This window comes from Haliotis asinina, chromosome 8 (assembly GCF_037392515.1).
Source record: "Haliotis asinina isolate JCU_RB_2024 chromosome 8, JCU_Hal_asi_v2, whole genome shotgun sequence".
Classification (NCBI taxonomy): domain Eukaryota; kingdom Metazoa; phylum Mollusca; class Gastropoda; order Lepetellida; family Haliotidae; genus Haliotis; species Haliotis asinina.
This window is the reverse complement of record NC_090287.1, coordinates 28207074-28222779: the sequence shown is the minus strand read 5'-3', so window position 1 is coordinate 28222779 and position 15706 is coordinate 28207074. Positions and strand designations below refer to the sequence as shown.

The window sequence follows — 15706 nt, the reverse complement described above, 5'->3', positions numbered from 1 at the left end:
AACAGATATTGATGTACAGATAGTGGAGGACTAGTGTTGTACTGTCAGTGCAGGAAGAGTGACTTTTTATGAAATAATTTCCATGATATTTCAGTTGCTTCTGATTAGGCATGACATATAGCAGTATATACCTGCTTAGTAAACTTACTCAATGATATAAACTTAGGTGAACAAAATGACTGGAATACACACATATTTGAAAACAGTGGTAACGGAAAATAAATACCCACTCAACATTCACAATACCCACTCCAAATAATTTCAGTGGGTACAGTACCCACATGAGCTAAATCTTATCGGGAGCTCTCAATTATTGATACTTTCAAAACTATCAGTATTTAGTTTGGAAGGTACCAATTAAGATATGTTAATGTATCGTTTACATTATTGATTATTTTTCATGGGAAATTTTAATCTCTGAGAGTAAAAACTGTTGATCTTTTCATGGGCAGTTATGAAATATGAAATACTAATGTCAAAAAAAGTAACTAAATTTACGCAATAATGTTGTTAAAATAGGTATCGTGATATGTATCGAATTGTGACATGGGTATCATGATACATATTGATTCATGAAACTTACGTATCATGACGTCCCTACTTATTATACAGTTAAACTCTATACTGGCTTCTCAGTAGCATCATTAGACAGTCTGAAACATTCCTGTGATCCACAGGTATTATACAGTTAAACTCTATACTGGCTTCTCAGTAACATCATTAGACAGTCTGAAACATGCCTGTGATCCACAGGTATTATACAGTTAAACTCTATACTGGCTTCTCAGTAACATCATTAGACAGTCTGAAACATTCCTGTGATCCACAGGTATTATACAGTTAAACTCTATACTGGCTTCTCAGTAGCATCTTTAGACAGTCTGAAACATTCCTGTGATCCACAGGTATTATACAGTTAAACTCTATACTGGCTTCTCAGTAGCATCGTTAGACTGTCTGAAACATCCCTGCGATTCACAGGTATTCTACTAACTGCAGTATTAGAATCCATGTCAAATTGTTTTCATTTGACAAATCTTTCCCATCATCTTTTTTTTGTAGATTTTAATGTTATTATCATGACTTAAATTCTTAAATGACCAGTACATGTTTGTTTGGACACAGGGATTAGGTCAATGGCTCAAATTGCAAACTGTAGCTGCATGTCAAAAGAAATTTGTTTTCTAAATTAATGCCAAAAGTGATTATGTCCCATGTTTCCATTATGAAAGTGATATGTATTAAAATGGTATGGAAGATATCCTATGTATTTTTTCTCTGATAATCATAGGATGTTTGGTCCTAGACTCAGTGAAAGGATGGCTGTGACGATCTCTAAGAAGCCAGAATGCATTAGTTGTGACTGTTGATGAGGAAACAGCTATTGTCATAGTCTGTGGCTACATACTATTGTGACAACATTGGTCTATGGCAAACAACTAAATAGTACTGCAATACTTTGTTTCTTTTCTCTTTCAGTAGTCTTATTTGAAGTCATTTCTCAAATGAATGTGTAGTGTTAATGAAATGAAAACAACCTGAAGTAGTTTCAGTCTCTTTTTATCACTGACAACAAATTTCACACTCAGATCATGTTGTTTAAGATGCAACAGGGGTGGATACTTCTGAATCAAAGTGAACAAATCTGGCATGTTGTGCTGTGCATTTATCAATGAAAGTCAATTACTGAACTGTTGATAGTCACACATACTATTGATGCATCGATAGTTTTTCATTTCTGCCATTGATTATTTACTATTGGACACAACAATTGTAATACATTGATAATTTGATGCATCATTACAACCCTAGAAGGCACAGTACATTTATTATGGTGCAGCTGCCTGCAGAGCCAAGTCCCTTAGGTGAAATGATCGCCCGGTCTGTGATCAAATCCACCATTTCCAATAATATTTTCCCCCAAAGCAAGATAACATCAAAATCTGAGAGAAAAAACAAATATGAGAAAAAAAAACAAGGCTTAATGGTGTATTCTGAAACAGTACACATGAGGTACACATATTTTGGGCACAGGCTAGGAGATTCCAACACTAAGGCCTAGATTTTTGAAGCTCTGTTAAAGCTGAGGTTGTTGTAAGTGCCATAGATTAGTATTAATGTTAGACTATCTTAAGAGAGCTTTGAAAATCTAAGCCCAGGGTCCTTTGTACCTTTCCTTCAGGCAACTGTTATGATAATGCTTGGATATTGCCGAAAGTGGTGTAAACACCTCTGGCTCACTCCTGCTAGACTTCACTCTCATGAGAGATTTGAAATACTATTCATTAATGTTAGAGCAAAACATTCGATAAGTCTTTATGCTTATTAAACCATCTGAGTGCACAGTATTTGATATTTTTGCATCATGTGATGACATAAAACTGTTCAAGTGAGACCTAAAACTGACAAGTCATTGTGCTTACTGTATATTTTCTGTGGCAACACAATACTATATCCATGACTCAGTGAATTAGGAGATATACAAGTACATGCTGACAACATTTATCCCACATACTGCTGCAGATACTAGTTCACAATGTTTTTATGTCGTCATTGAATCGGGCATGATAACATTTACCATGAGATGTACATACGTGAATGAAGAGTTAACAATGGGCTGGTATTGTATGTTTATAAATAAGGTATGACAGAGAAAAAGAAAATGTCCATTATATGTATGTCTGCATCATAACCGATTTAGGGGTTTTTGGGTAGCCCAATGGTTTAAGCTTTCACCTATCATGCCAAAGACCCGGGTTTGATTCAAGACATGGGTACATTGTATGGAACCCACTTCTGGTGTTCCCAGCTCTGAGATATTGCTAAGTGACATAAAACCAAACTCACTTATTCGCTGATTGACTCACTCATTACAAATTTGTCTGCCTATTTTATCTTGGATACGTATTCCCACCTATTTGGGAGACATATTTCCACCCATTTGGGACCATCTTCTTGCCTATATGGGAGACCTATACTTGCTTATCTTGCAGACCTACTCTCGCCTCTCTGGCAGATATACTCTGCAAATGATTAAAAAGTCAGCTTCATCAAAGAACAGGAAGTCAGTCAAAATAGAATTTTCAGAGGTATTGATTTGGAATAAAATGTATGTTGGAAGTGATCATTGTCAGGGACTAGTATAAGGCAATACTGTGCTGGTATGCTTCTTGAGGTTTTAAAGCTAGAGGTTAAATTCAAACCTCTTGTGTTGAGACTGTGAGTGTTGGTTTCGGTTTCATAGTATTATTCTCCAAAGATGTGGCCACGTTGTCAATGCCATCCGCTGTTCAATGTTCTCAGCTTGTTCATGATTTACTTGCCACATTTCATGATTTTGATTCTTGTATTCTAGTAATATCTTTGTTATTGATGCCACATCATTTGTAAATGTGTAAGATAGGAATAGCTGGAAAGATTGGTGGTAATCAGAAATATTATCAATGGGAGGAATTATTAATAATTATTGGTATGAAAATTGTGTCATCCATAATAGCTTTCATGAAGTGCTTTGGAGAAATAGAGTCTCACTTTACAAAATATGAATATGTGCATTTCTGTGCGTGAGCTGCTTCAAAATAACTTGTTCAGCTTGCTGTCAGTAATCCTTGCATAAAAATGTCACTGTCACCTGTGATGTGAAATATATTGATATATTTGGAATCATTTTTTTGCATTATTTTGTGCAAAGTTTCTTTCCAGGTATTTACTGATGATTATTTGATAAATGTTTCATGATTTATCTTCATATACCAATATGCAGTCTTCATGTAAGACAGCAATACTTCAGGTTGTCCCTAACTTAATTGTGTGTTAGACCTCAGTGAAACTTGATACTTTGTAACTTTCACCCTCTCCGGCCCACCTGTTGTGCAATTGTTACAGCATCTGAATGACTGTTGAAAGTCAAAAGTCAATCCCGTGTAGGGACCTTGGGATAGCCAAGTGGTTAAACCATTCGATTGTCATGCTGAAGACCTGGGTGGCACATGTGACAATATTTTGTGACACCTGCCATGATATTACTGGAATAGTGCTAAAAGGGTGTAAAAGAAAACTCACTCTATCCCTGATCTCCTTAGACAGATGTTAAAATATGCTAGTTGTTGTTACCCTGCCTTTTGCTCAGTATTCCAGGGATAAAACAAAGACTGATTTGTTCAAACTCAGCATGTGTCTCTGAGTGGGGTATACATATTATCCAGTGGTATACAGGGAAACTTACTTTTCAAAATTTCTCTCTAGACTACAGAACCAGTGAGCGGTCAACAATTAGTGTCCTGTCTGTTTTCCACTAGTCCACAATAACTTTGTAGTTTTACTTTAAAAATTTATTGCAAAGTTATCATTTAGTGATCCGGATGAATTTTTACTAGCCAGGGACTACAGGACCAGTGTAAATTTTGCAGACTGGTATGCTCAATTGTTGGCTATCTCAATGGACTATCACAAGCAGTCACACGTGCATACACATTACTTTGCAAGTGAAATGAAACAACACCATTTTACGTACCATGCCTCTTATTTAGGGCAAGAAAAGTCAACCTGATTGTCAGAGGATTCAACTGCTAAATGATATTCTTGTCAAACCTGGGAATAGGTGTAACAAATCTGTGACATGGTTTTATTTTGATACAGTGATTATGTGGAGCTGCATCCTGTATAATTTGCCCTTTGGAATACTATCAAATGCCAGTCTGTCCCATTTATTTCAACTCAGCTGCTGTGACCACTCATGGCCTGACTAGTGCCATTCAGGTTCCCAGAATTAGGTAGTTCTCAGTTTACATGCTACGTCAGTCAGATAATACAGAATATTTCTCAAACTAATGTATGAACAATTGAAGTAATGGAAATGGTTGCTGGCATAAAGAAATAAGGGAAGATATTGAAGATCAAAGTGAGTTATAGATGCTGAAACGATTGGATAATTAGGCCAACCTATGCTTGTTAGAGGGGACACTGGGAATCTTGGCATGTGAACTGTCTGATTGTATATATTTTGATATTTTGTATACCACAGGTGGGGTCTGTGTGTGGTTATGTGTGTGTGAGCGTGTGTATTCGGCGAGTGTGTGCATGCGTGTGTGTGCATGTGCGTGCATGGGTGCGCACAACATAGCATCATCGTTTTGGGTATCCTCACACATGGAAACTCTGAAATCAGACTGAATGTTTTGTTTCCTGAAGATGTATACATAGGCGTAGGTGTGAGTGTTGATCAGCTGGACCAAGGTTGTTTTTGAGTATCAGGAACAAAGCTCTTTTCAGATGCCAGTACTAGTATTTACTATAAGTTCAGATAGGAAACAACAAGGCAAGTGAAATGTTTTTGGCAGTAAATATAAATATTTTATGTGATAAAATTCTTCTTGTACTAGCTAGTAATAGCTAAGAATTACCTCAGTATAAAAGATATACTGAACAAGTGTATTCTATAGGTAGAGAGGCACATGACTGTTTATGATCTTACAAGGCTGCATTATTTCAGGGTAGGAAATATTTGTCTCAGTATTTACCTTTATCGCCGGATACAAGTTGTACCTGCTGTACTACATGTTGAATGTTAGTTTTAGAATGCATTCACCATGGCTCTTCACAGGACACTGGAACACAAATAGAAAGACCTGCTGATTTCTGAAACATCAGTTATTATCTCTCACTGCCATGGCTATGTTTAGAGGTATGGAGCCCTCTACATCCTTGTGTAGGGGGAATGAGGACAGGATGCCAGCTGTAGCTCGGCATGGAAGGTGAAGTCAGTTATGTGGGCTAAACTTAGGGACTAGATTATGTGATACAACTCAACATAGGTGAAGGCCATGGGAATTAGATTATGTGATTCAATGCAACACAGTGAAAGCCATAGAGACTAGATTATGTGATTCTATTAAGCACTGGAGTTTATGGACAAGGTTGGTGGTGCTTAGCATACCTGGCGCAGTATTGGGGGCACTCAGTTTATGGACAAGGTTGGTGGTGCTTCGCATACCTGGTGCAGTTTTGGGGGCACTCAGTTTATGGACAAGGTTGGTGGTGCTTCGCATACCTGGTGCAGTATTGGGGGCACTCAGTTTATGGACAAGGTTGGTGGTGCTTCGCATACCTGGTGCAGTATTGGGGGCACTCAGTTTATGGACAAGGTTGGTGGTGCTTCGCATACCTGGTGCAGTTTTGGGGGCACTCAGTTTATGGACAAGGTTGGTGGTGCTTAGCATACCTGGTGCAGTATTGGGGGCACTCAGTTTATGGACAAGGTTGGTGGTGCTTTGCATACCTGGGGAAGTATTGGGGCACTCAGTTTATGGACAATCTCAGAAATGTTCAGCATACTTAGAGCAATATTGTGGCACTCAGTTTTCGCACAAGGTTTGGGGCACTCGCACACTCTGATGGTGCTGTTGTAGGCCTGAATACTCCTGGGACAAGTCAGGCCACATGGGAGGATATCTGTAATGTCATAGCTGAAGTATTACTGACTAGTTTAAAAGTAAAACCTCCTACCTTGTTAAATCTTATGTCAGTCAATAAATAAAGTTTCCTTCATGTTCAGCAGCTCGAGCAGAAATCGGTCAGTAACAATGTAAAAGAGTCATACCTCCTGTCAATCTGTCTCAGCACAACTAGCCATGCAGACACCAACTTTCACAACCAGTGTGAACAGTCTTGGTTTTAGAAAAACCCTGTGAGTGTTATTTAGAAAGCATGGTGTTACAAGGCAAGGTTAGGGGAAGTGTGGACTCAGGTTTCTCTGCCAGGATCTGCCCTTGTTCCCCCACCAGGTTTACATGCCACTGTGCAGTTTGTTTACAGGCTGTCATGCCCCCCCCTCACTGTCAGAAACTGCCTGTCCTGCCAGCTTGCCTGCCTGCCTGCCTGCCTGCCATGTGTTGCCCTTGCCCACAGTGGTTGGGTGCTAGGTTGTCATGTGATGATTTGCCATCGCGGGATCAAACACTAAATGGCCTGATAGGCTTGTGTGCGCAGTACACATTATGCTGGAAAGAGGAAGTTACTTCATCATCATCATCATCATCATCACAACAACTATACAGGGATCAGTGTCAGACCCCCACTTTCCAGAACAAACCTTGTGCCAGAAAGTTTCCCCGAATTCAGAGATATTCACCCAGATTTAGATGTTTTCAAATAAAATTTGTAAAATTTGTGCTTTCTTATGTTTTGCATTTATTTACAGAAGACTACACTTCATGATATTGTTGAACTGGTAATGAACATGATGATGGTCATAAAATGAAGGATAGATACAGGTGTTTGCAATGAATAGCCCCAAACCATTGTGTAAACCAAAAGAGAAGACGTTAACATCCATGACATTTTGTCTTATACCTGTAATTTCTACCTTTATCATTTTGATCGAAAAATCATGTTTAGGCTAGACAGTATTTTTGTTTGTTTTCCATTCATTGTGTGAAAATTCCTGACCAGTAGGTGGAATTTTGTTTCAGTAGTATCTCCAAGCCAGTGGCTAAATAGGTCCCTTATACCCAGGAATTATGTCAAGGATGTGATAGGGACACTGGGTGACCTGTTTATTGTGTGGCATTAAGTCCCATGACAGATGCTGTTACCTACTGTGTTCCCTGGCTCAAACTGGTCTGTTAGTAGGTGACCGTGAAATAGCTGGAATAGTGCAGACTCCAGTCTTTTGCTTAGTCTGAATCAGTGAACATCAATTTGACTTGTGAGGTGTCATGAGTGCTAGGACTCCGATTGATACAACACCTGATATGCTGAAAGAATTGAGTAACATTGTTATATAAATCATTGAGTAATATATAGATAGCCACCACAGTGTACTGTCCTCGCCTTACGTCAGGAAAGTGCTACATGCTAAATTGACAGGATTGATTCAGCAACATGCTACATGCTAAATTAGCAGAATTGATTCAGCAACATGCTGCATGCTAAACTGGCAGGATTGATTCAGCAACATGCTACATGCTAAATTGACAGGATTACTACTGACAAATGTCAAATACTTTGTTCACATAATTTGAGTTGAATTTCCTGACCACCATTTAACTTATGACATCACATTTATCAACTTGTATATGATTCCATAGTGCAGAAGGCAGCCATGTTAGAAGAGTTCATGGCACTGTACACATGTGATTAAAAGTCTTGCCATTCTATAAGTAACCAACTGAAAATAAATAAGAAACTGTGTGATTGTAGGAAAGATGATTCCTCACAAATGTGCAAAATTTGACTTGGATCTTACAAAAATTCAGTTCATGAAAATTACTTCTGCTACACTTAATTAACATGCAAGTCTATCAAAATTACGTCAAGTGTGCGAATACTCATGTAGCAGATGTTTCCACGTGAAGTGCTCAGCTATGTAAGATATTCTCCCTCTGATAATCAACATTGCTGCAATTAATCTTGTTCACCATCTCCACCAGTGATTAATTGAGATTTGATGGTAACATGACAGACTGATAGGGCAGGATCATGCTTGGAACAGTGTGGGTTTTGATGAAGTGAGTTTGATGAAAAGTGTAACATCATTTCACTGTTAACTCAGCACCATTGTGATTGGTGTGGGTGTTGGGTACCCTCTTAGAGGTACTGTCATTGATGTTATGTTGAATTTTTGTCCTTGCTGATGAGATCAAGGTAGCTGCATTCAAGATGTTTTAGATCATCTTTGACTGTATCTCAAAATAGAGAACGCTGGAGTAGCCTTGTGGTTGAAGTGTTCACTTGGCCCAAAGTTTGATTTCCCCACATGTCCACTGCCGTGCGGTGGGGGGAAGGGGGGCAAAATACTTGAAGGTAGAATGATCTTTTTTATGAAAAAAATATTTCAAGAGTCATGGAAGGGTAGCCTAATGGTTAGAGTGTTTGCTCATTACACCAGACATGGGTTCGATGGGTATTTTGTGCAAAGCCCATTTCTGGTGTCCCCTGCCATGATATTGTTGGAGTATTGGTTAACAAGCTGCGTAAAACCATACTCACTCACTCTTGGTTGAGTAGCCTAGTGGTTAAAGCATTTACACCCACACAAGGGTACGATATGTAAACCTTATTTCTTGTGTTCCCTTAGGGGAATGTTTCCAAGAGCAGCATAAAACTACATCTACCTCACTCAATCACTCACCCACTAGTGAGTCATATGGTTTTTCACCACCCCAAAGCCCACGTTTCCTGTACCCTGATATCAGCTCAAGTAACATCTGCTTCCCCAGCACCCAGCCTGAACACCCAGAGAAATACGTCTGTGAAGGGTACACCCTCTTCCCTTTGCCCATTCGTCTGTGCAAACATTTCAATATGATTTTTTTTTTTTTTGGGAAAACCTAACTGTTTCAGGAATATTAATATTAAACATGAGCACTGCTTTCAGTATGCTACCAAGGCATAATTTTAAGACCAGTTAACATGTCCAAGTCTTGGCAAGTTTGAACAGCCATCTTTCTGCCAGGTGATGCAGCAATGTCAGATAGTGATCATGTTGGCAATGGATGGATGTTGAAACCCATCTTGCCCATTCACTAAAGTAAAATTTCCCCCAAGCCGCACTAGTAAGCTGGCTGTGATACAAGGAGCAGGGAGCTAAATATAGGTCTCCCAGAGAGAAACACTTCCTTGGTTGGCAGCTGAGGGAGGCCTATTCACAAACCTTGGTGCCTGGCTTCTTGTTAAACAGCATGGTGTTCCCCTGGCCTTCCCCATGCCTATCCACCATTCACAGTCTCCAGTATTGTACACAGGCATCCTGCCCCTCAGATTTTTAGGAGTAGGATATCACGTTATGAATGAATTATTGAACCATACCTTGGCTATTGTACTGTAATGGCCATGTCCATGTATCCTGAGAACTAGTTCAGTGCATAGTATTGTCTATACATGTGGGGGGCTCCTGGGACAGGTAGTATTAAATATTCCACACCACTCTCAGGGATAAGTTCTACATTTCCATTTGACTTAGTGGTATACAATAGATGTTCTTCTATGGACTGACCATGGTAGTCAATGAGTAATGTTTTGTGGTGTGAAAGTGTGTTGGGGAAATGAAAACCAAGCATCATTACCATTCTTTAAAAATTATGCAGTGATTTGAAGATGGTTTGGACATTATAACATTTCTTCTATGAATGGGATGGTGGGGCAGCCTTGAGGTTAAGACGTTTGCTCATCATACTGACAAGCCAAGTTCATTTCCCCTGATGGGCACATTGTGTGTTGTTAAAAGTGGCATAAAACCCAACTCACTCACTCACTTTTCTTAATGATTTTTCATAGAAAGCACTTGTGGAGATTTATTTTGTCTTCAGAATACCTGTTGAATGGCTTTGTATTGCCATCAGGACCATCCCAGAGATAAGTGTGTTTAACTCTGCCACTTGTATACATGCCTAATACAAGTTCATGGTGTGTATATTTTTGCTGACTAGCTGAATCTACCCATTGTTAAGTCTCATGAACATGGGTGAGTGAATGAATTTAGTTTTATGCCACACCCAGCAATATGCCAGGTATATGGCGGTGGTCTGTATATAATCAAGTCTAGATAAGACACTCCAGTGATCAACAGCATGAGCATCGATCTGTGCAATTAGGAACCAATGATGTGTCAACCAAATCAGCGAGCCTTACCCCTTGATCCCTATCACATGCCCCATGAGCATGTGATTTTGATGTACCACTTTTGTGAGATCCTTTGCCACAAATACCTGATTTCTACAGGAGAGCTTTAATATGGCCACAGTGGCTTCCGTGTATGGATAACTGTATGAATCATCATTGCTGTAGGCTTTCTTCACACACTAAGCTGTCTGTCTGTCTGTCTGTCTGTCTGTCTGTCTGTCTGCCCCAACCATTCCCAACATGATCAGCAGTCCGACTGCTGATGCAGAGGTGTTCCACTTGTGTAAAGTGACATCTTTTGACAGATTAACATTGGGGAGGTTATTTCAGACGAGTGGGCGAGTTGACTAATATCTTTCCTGCTCAGCTAACGAGTCTGTTATTTCTAATTCGCAGCCATCTTATCATAGGCATGTCCATCATTTATCCAATCAGGCAAATATTTCCTCATTATGGGTCAGAATGGAAGAGTCAGAGATTGTCTATGTCAGCATCTGTTCCTATTTTAGTAATTAGAAATGCCCTCTTTAGCCAGGGGTTAATGTATGCAGGATATGAATGACTGTTGATAAAGTATTTGAAGATATCTCATTTTAGTGGTGTGAGTCATCATGGGCTTTTGTGAATGGCTATCACATAAACACTGAGTTGCTTGCCAACTCTCTACCTCTTTCTGTTGTTTCCTGGTAGATTGTATAGCAATCTGGTGTTCTGAGATAATCTAGACATGCCTAGTGAATTGTTGCTTCCTGACTGGCTGGAATTGTCAAACAATCTTTTGTTCCTAGATAGGCTAGAGGTGTCCAATGAATTGTTGATATAATAGTATGGTATATAGCCTCAAGTTGATCTAAGATGTGTCTACACAGTTTCACCATACCAGGTTCACAGTACCATTTATCTTTTGAAAGTGCACTTTCATCCAAATACATACAATGCATAGCATTACAAGTATTCATGTTAATAAATATGCATACATCAACAGAAATAATCACAGCCAGTTCACACAGATCCTCTAGGATATCCCAACTGGCTATAAATGGCATGGCATTAACTCTGCCTATTCCATGTGTGACACTACAATTTCTCACCATTATTCTGTAAAATATAAAACGAATGATTCCTTAATTTGATTTAACTACAGAAGCAATATCAATTTGAAAATGAAAGTAAACTGCATCATGAGCATAGGGTTTACCCTTTGAAAAGTGAGAGGGTGCCTCACAGTAAATGTTTTTGGTGTCCTGTCTAAAATTTATGGGGTTGGTCTGATAGCTTAGTGGTTGAAGCATTCACTCATCACACCAAAGATCAGGTTTGATTCCCAACATTGGTATAAAGTGTAAAGCCCATTTCTGGAGTTCCCAGCTGTGATGTTGCTAAAAGTAGTGTTAAAGTGGTGTGAAAGCATATTTTATTATCATGTTTTGTCGCAAGACATGGTTATGTATTCTACAAACCAGTAAGTTTATTCATAGCAAATTTGATCCTAGTTGTCTGGATTGATGTTCATACTGTTGACCATTGGATTGTCTAGTCAAGACTTGATTAGTTACAGACCTCTGTCATATAGCTGGAAAATTGCTTTGATGAACGCTAACAAACAGAAAAACAAACAATATAGTAGCGTAACAAACTTGAACAGAATTATAGATACAGCTTGAGCGTCTAAGGGTACAGACACACACACATTCACACATCTGAACACACACATGCAGTATTTGTCATTTTGATCTGTAATAAGAATAGATACTGACCTGCTGATTGTGATATATATATGTGTGTAATAATACTGTATTTCCTTTGTTTCAGTGGCGACTACCTTGTGCATGTACAAGCACAGGTTATGACCCGTGATGATTCAACCGGTGGCTGGGTGCCCATGGGGGGTGGGGGTCTTAGCAATGTGGGACTGCGAAAGCTGGAGTATAAATTCAATGGAGGAGGGGATAGTAAGAATGAATATGTCATATATGGTGAAAGGATAGCCGACAACACTGTAAGTATACCTACTTCTTCATAGCATGTTATATGAATTATCTCTGATTGTGATTGATGCATGCACATACATCTTATTATTAGAGCATCCAAATTATTTTTAACCTTCCTGTTGTGAACCACACCAACGTAAAGGTTAATAATGCTGTGACATAATGGATGAAAACGACGTTCTGGCTGGTTCCAGTTTTAGTTGGTTCCATCTGGTTCCAGGTGGAACTCGTTCAGTGTGGTGCAGTTGCATGTGGATCTATCTGGATCCAGTTACGAGTACTTCCTTCTGGTTCTAGTGGCAAGTGGTTCCATAAAGTTCCAGGTGTAATTCATTTTGTGTGGTTCCAGTTGCAAGTGGTTCTATCTGGATCCAGTAGAAATTTATTCCATCTGGTTCTAGTTGAAAGTCATGTCTTCTGGTTCCCAAAGTAGGTCTTGAGAGTGTTACATTGTAATTGACAGACTGTTCTGTGATCCTTCTTCTTGTTTCACAAAGACATCTGTAAGCTAGGAGTGTCTTATGTCCTTGTTAAATGTCCTGAATCATCTTTGCACCAAGTTCAATGTATGGATAATGCCCTGAAGTGATGATGCTGTCACTATGTCATCACATATGTTGTTACACAACATGGGGCAAAATAAACAAATTTAAATGCAAACTTTGGCCAGTTTTTTTGTGGAATCTGTTTAATATATCAAAACTGCAAAGAAGCTGTTTTAACATGTCGGTGCGAGTTCTCGATGCATATTCTAGTGAATTTGCTTGCATAGGGCATGCTGTAAACATGATATGTTTTAACTGTATTCATATTGGAAATATACTGTACAGCAAACGAAACAACTGGTTTGGGTTTTTTTTTTAAGTTTTTAAAGAGAAGACATAAACATGAACGCTTACTTATATGAGATTTCATTCTGTCGAAACTTGTGTGTCTTTTGCTGTTCGATTTAGGAACTGCTTCCATGTGCAGGTGTTTCAGTATAAAAAATATCACTTCCCCAACACCATCTGTTTTCTCCTCATGATAGTTCTAACCTAGGTGACCAATTTTCTGATAACTGGCATAATACTCATGAATAGAGGTAATAAGCATAACTATCTTTGTACTGAAATACTGACCAAGAGATCTATGCATCCCCTTATGGGAAATAACCTTTAAACATTAATAAAGTCATAGTGTTTATGATTAAGTGATCATGAAAATAAATGCAGATTAAGTTGATGGCTGACCAGTCCATCATGAAACTGGTGTACTTACGTGTGTGGAGATCTATTGGGGAACAGGTTTGGGAAATGATTTGATCAGATGGAATGATGGCTTTTCCTCAAGGGGCGACAGCAACAGTATGCTCTATCCAGGTGAACTGAGGACAGTTTGGGAAAGCAGCTACTTTATCAGTCCGAGACGTAACGTGTACGCGAGACGGCCTATCGTCTCTTGTCCGCGAGACGGTGCGCTCCGCGGTACTAACTGAAGCGCTTCCCCCTAATTAATTCAATCACCGTGGAACCACCTCGATTGGGTGCGAACACGATGCAGGGTAATTAAAGCGTCCCGTAAAATCCCCAAGGGAGGTGGGGTACTTGACAGTCGTGAATGAACAGGTTTTTCGATCTCGGATGCCACGCTTTCGTCATTTGCACTGAACAGATTACAACCTGCAGAATAAAAGTTGTTTGTCCGACAAAATATTTACAATCATCCTAGGTTGATGCATACTTGGCCTCTGTATTTTCGATTTTTTCGGCACGTGAAAACATCGGGAAAGCAGAATACCACGCCCAAGGTCGGCTGTTTACACATGCCAATTACACAAAAATCAACTCATCGCTCATGAAAAGGTGATTTATTTCATTTGAATGTATTACTGGTGGAAATGTCAACGTATTCATCTTGCAGAAAGTTACAGAATATTTTGAAACTAATACGACCCCTACCGCATCTTGCATGAATCAAAACTTTGCCAATTTCGTCAAAAGTAATCCTGCGAAAAGTATTAAATCATTTGCATATTTTTCGGAAGTGACGTACGTCGATTGTGTAACTCCACACAGCACACTGAAAAAAGGGACTCGCGGTGCCAGCCAAAGCTGACATCTCGTACTGATCAAAATTAGTTTCAGCCAATCAAATGAAGCGTGAACCCCTCGCATGTGAGGTGTTATCCGAACGAAGTGAGCATGCAGTTTCATCGGTATACACACTATTTTGTAAACACATCTGAAAAAATGTTATTGATGTATGAAAATTAGGCTATGATGCATATCTCTCTGAATATCTGCACGGGTATGAATCTGCAATACTTCATTGCCAAGACGATTACAGCAAACAGTCTTACCAAACCCAACCAAATGCAAACGTTTCTGAACCTCTTGAAAGAGAAATGATGTTTCTTTTAAGACCACCGTAAATAGATGTGCATTGTGTAAAATGACAGAAGTTGGGAAGAAAACAAACTAATTAGACGGTAACTGTTATAAGGTTTCTGGTGAGCCGCTCAAGCGGCTCACTGATCTCGTGTTTGCTTATTGCAAGTTGAGGATGGTGTACCTCTGTACGGTCCAGCTTGCGAATGATGACTTGTTGATCATGAAAATGCATATAAGTAACTTGAACCTAATTTATGCCTTCGGAAATTGACATGATTTGATAAAGGCATTTAAAAAAAGAAATCACACTTTGTGACATAATTTCGAAATGAAAAAAGTACGAAAATACAAATTTAAATAAGGAAACATAACGCCCCCTGCAGGTTGTAATATCTTTCGCCCCCTCTTTCGATCAAACTCCATATGACCTGGCGGATACATTACGCATTCGGTAAGATCATGTTAAGTCTACAAATCATCATTTTCTGAAGAATTGTGCATCATGTCGGCGATTTGCGTAACATCCCTCATCCTGGAAGACATCATTCCTCCATCCCCTTCAGTGTGCACAGTATATTCAGGTAAGAATGTGTTGTTTCACTTACCCTGTACACATACAGGCAACTTCAATTAGATCGAATACATACGTATTTGCATACATACCCTTTCTACAACAAAACTAACAACACACATTACCAAATCTACTTCAGGTAAAAACTGGGA

The 15706-nt window shown here is 39.1% G+C and overlaps 1 protein-coding gene across 1 annotated transcript in view; it reads left to right on the top strand.

Annotated features, from left to right (window-relative positions):
- The window catches only part of LOC137293515 (sprouty-related, EVH1 domain-containing protein 2-like), a 48209-nt gene that overhangs the window by 5936 nt on the left and 26567 nt on the right, over positions 1-15706 (top strand). Inside the window, exon 2 of the mRNA XM_067824116.1 lies at positions 12433-12619. Within this exon, the coding sequence (XP_067680217.1) occupies positions 12433-12619 (187 nt within the window). The remainder of the gene's footprint in view (positions 1-12432; positions 12620-15706) is intronic.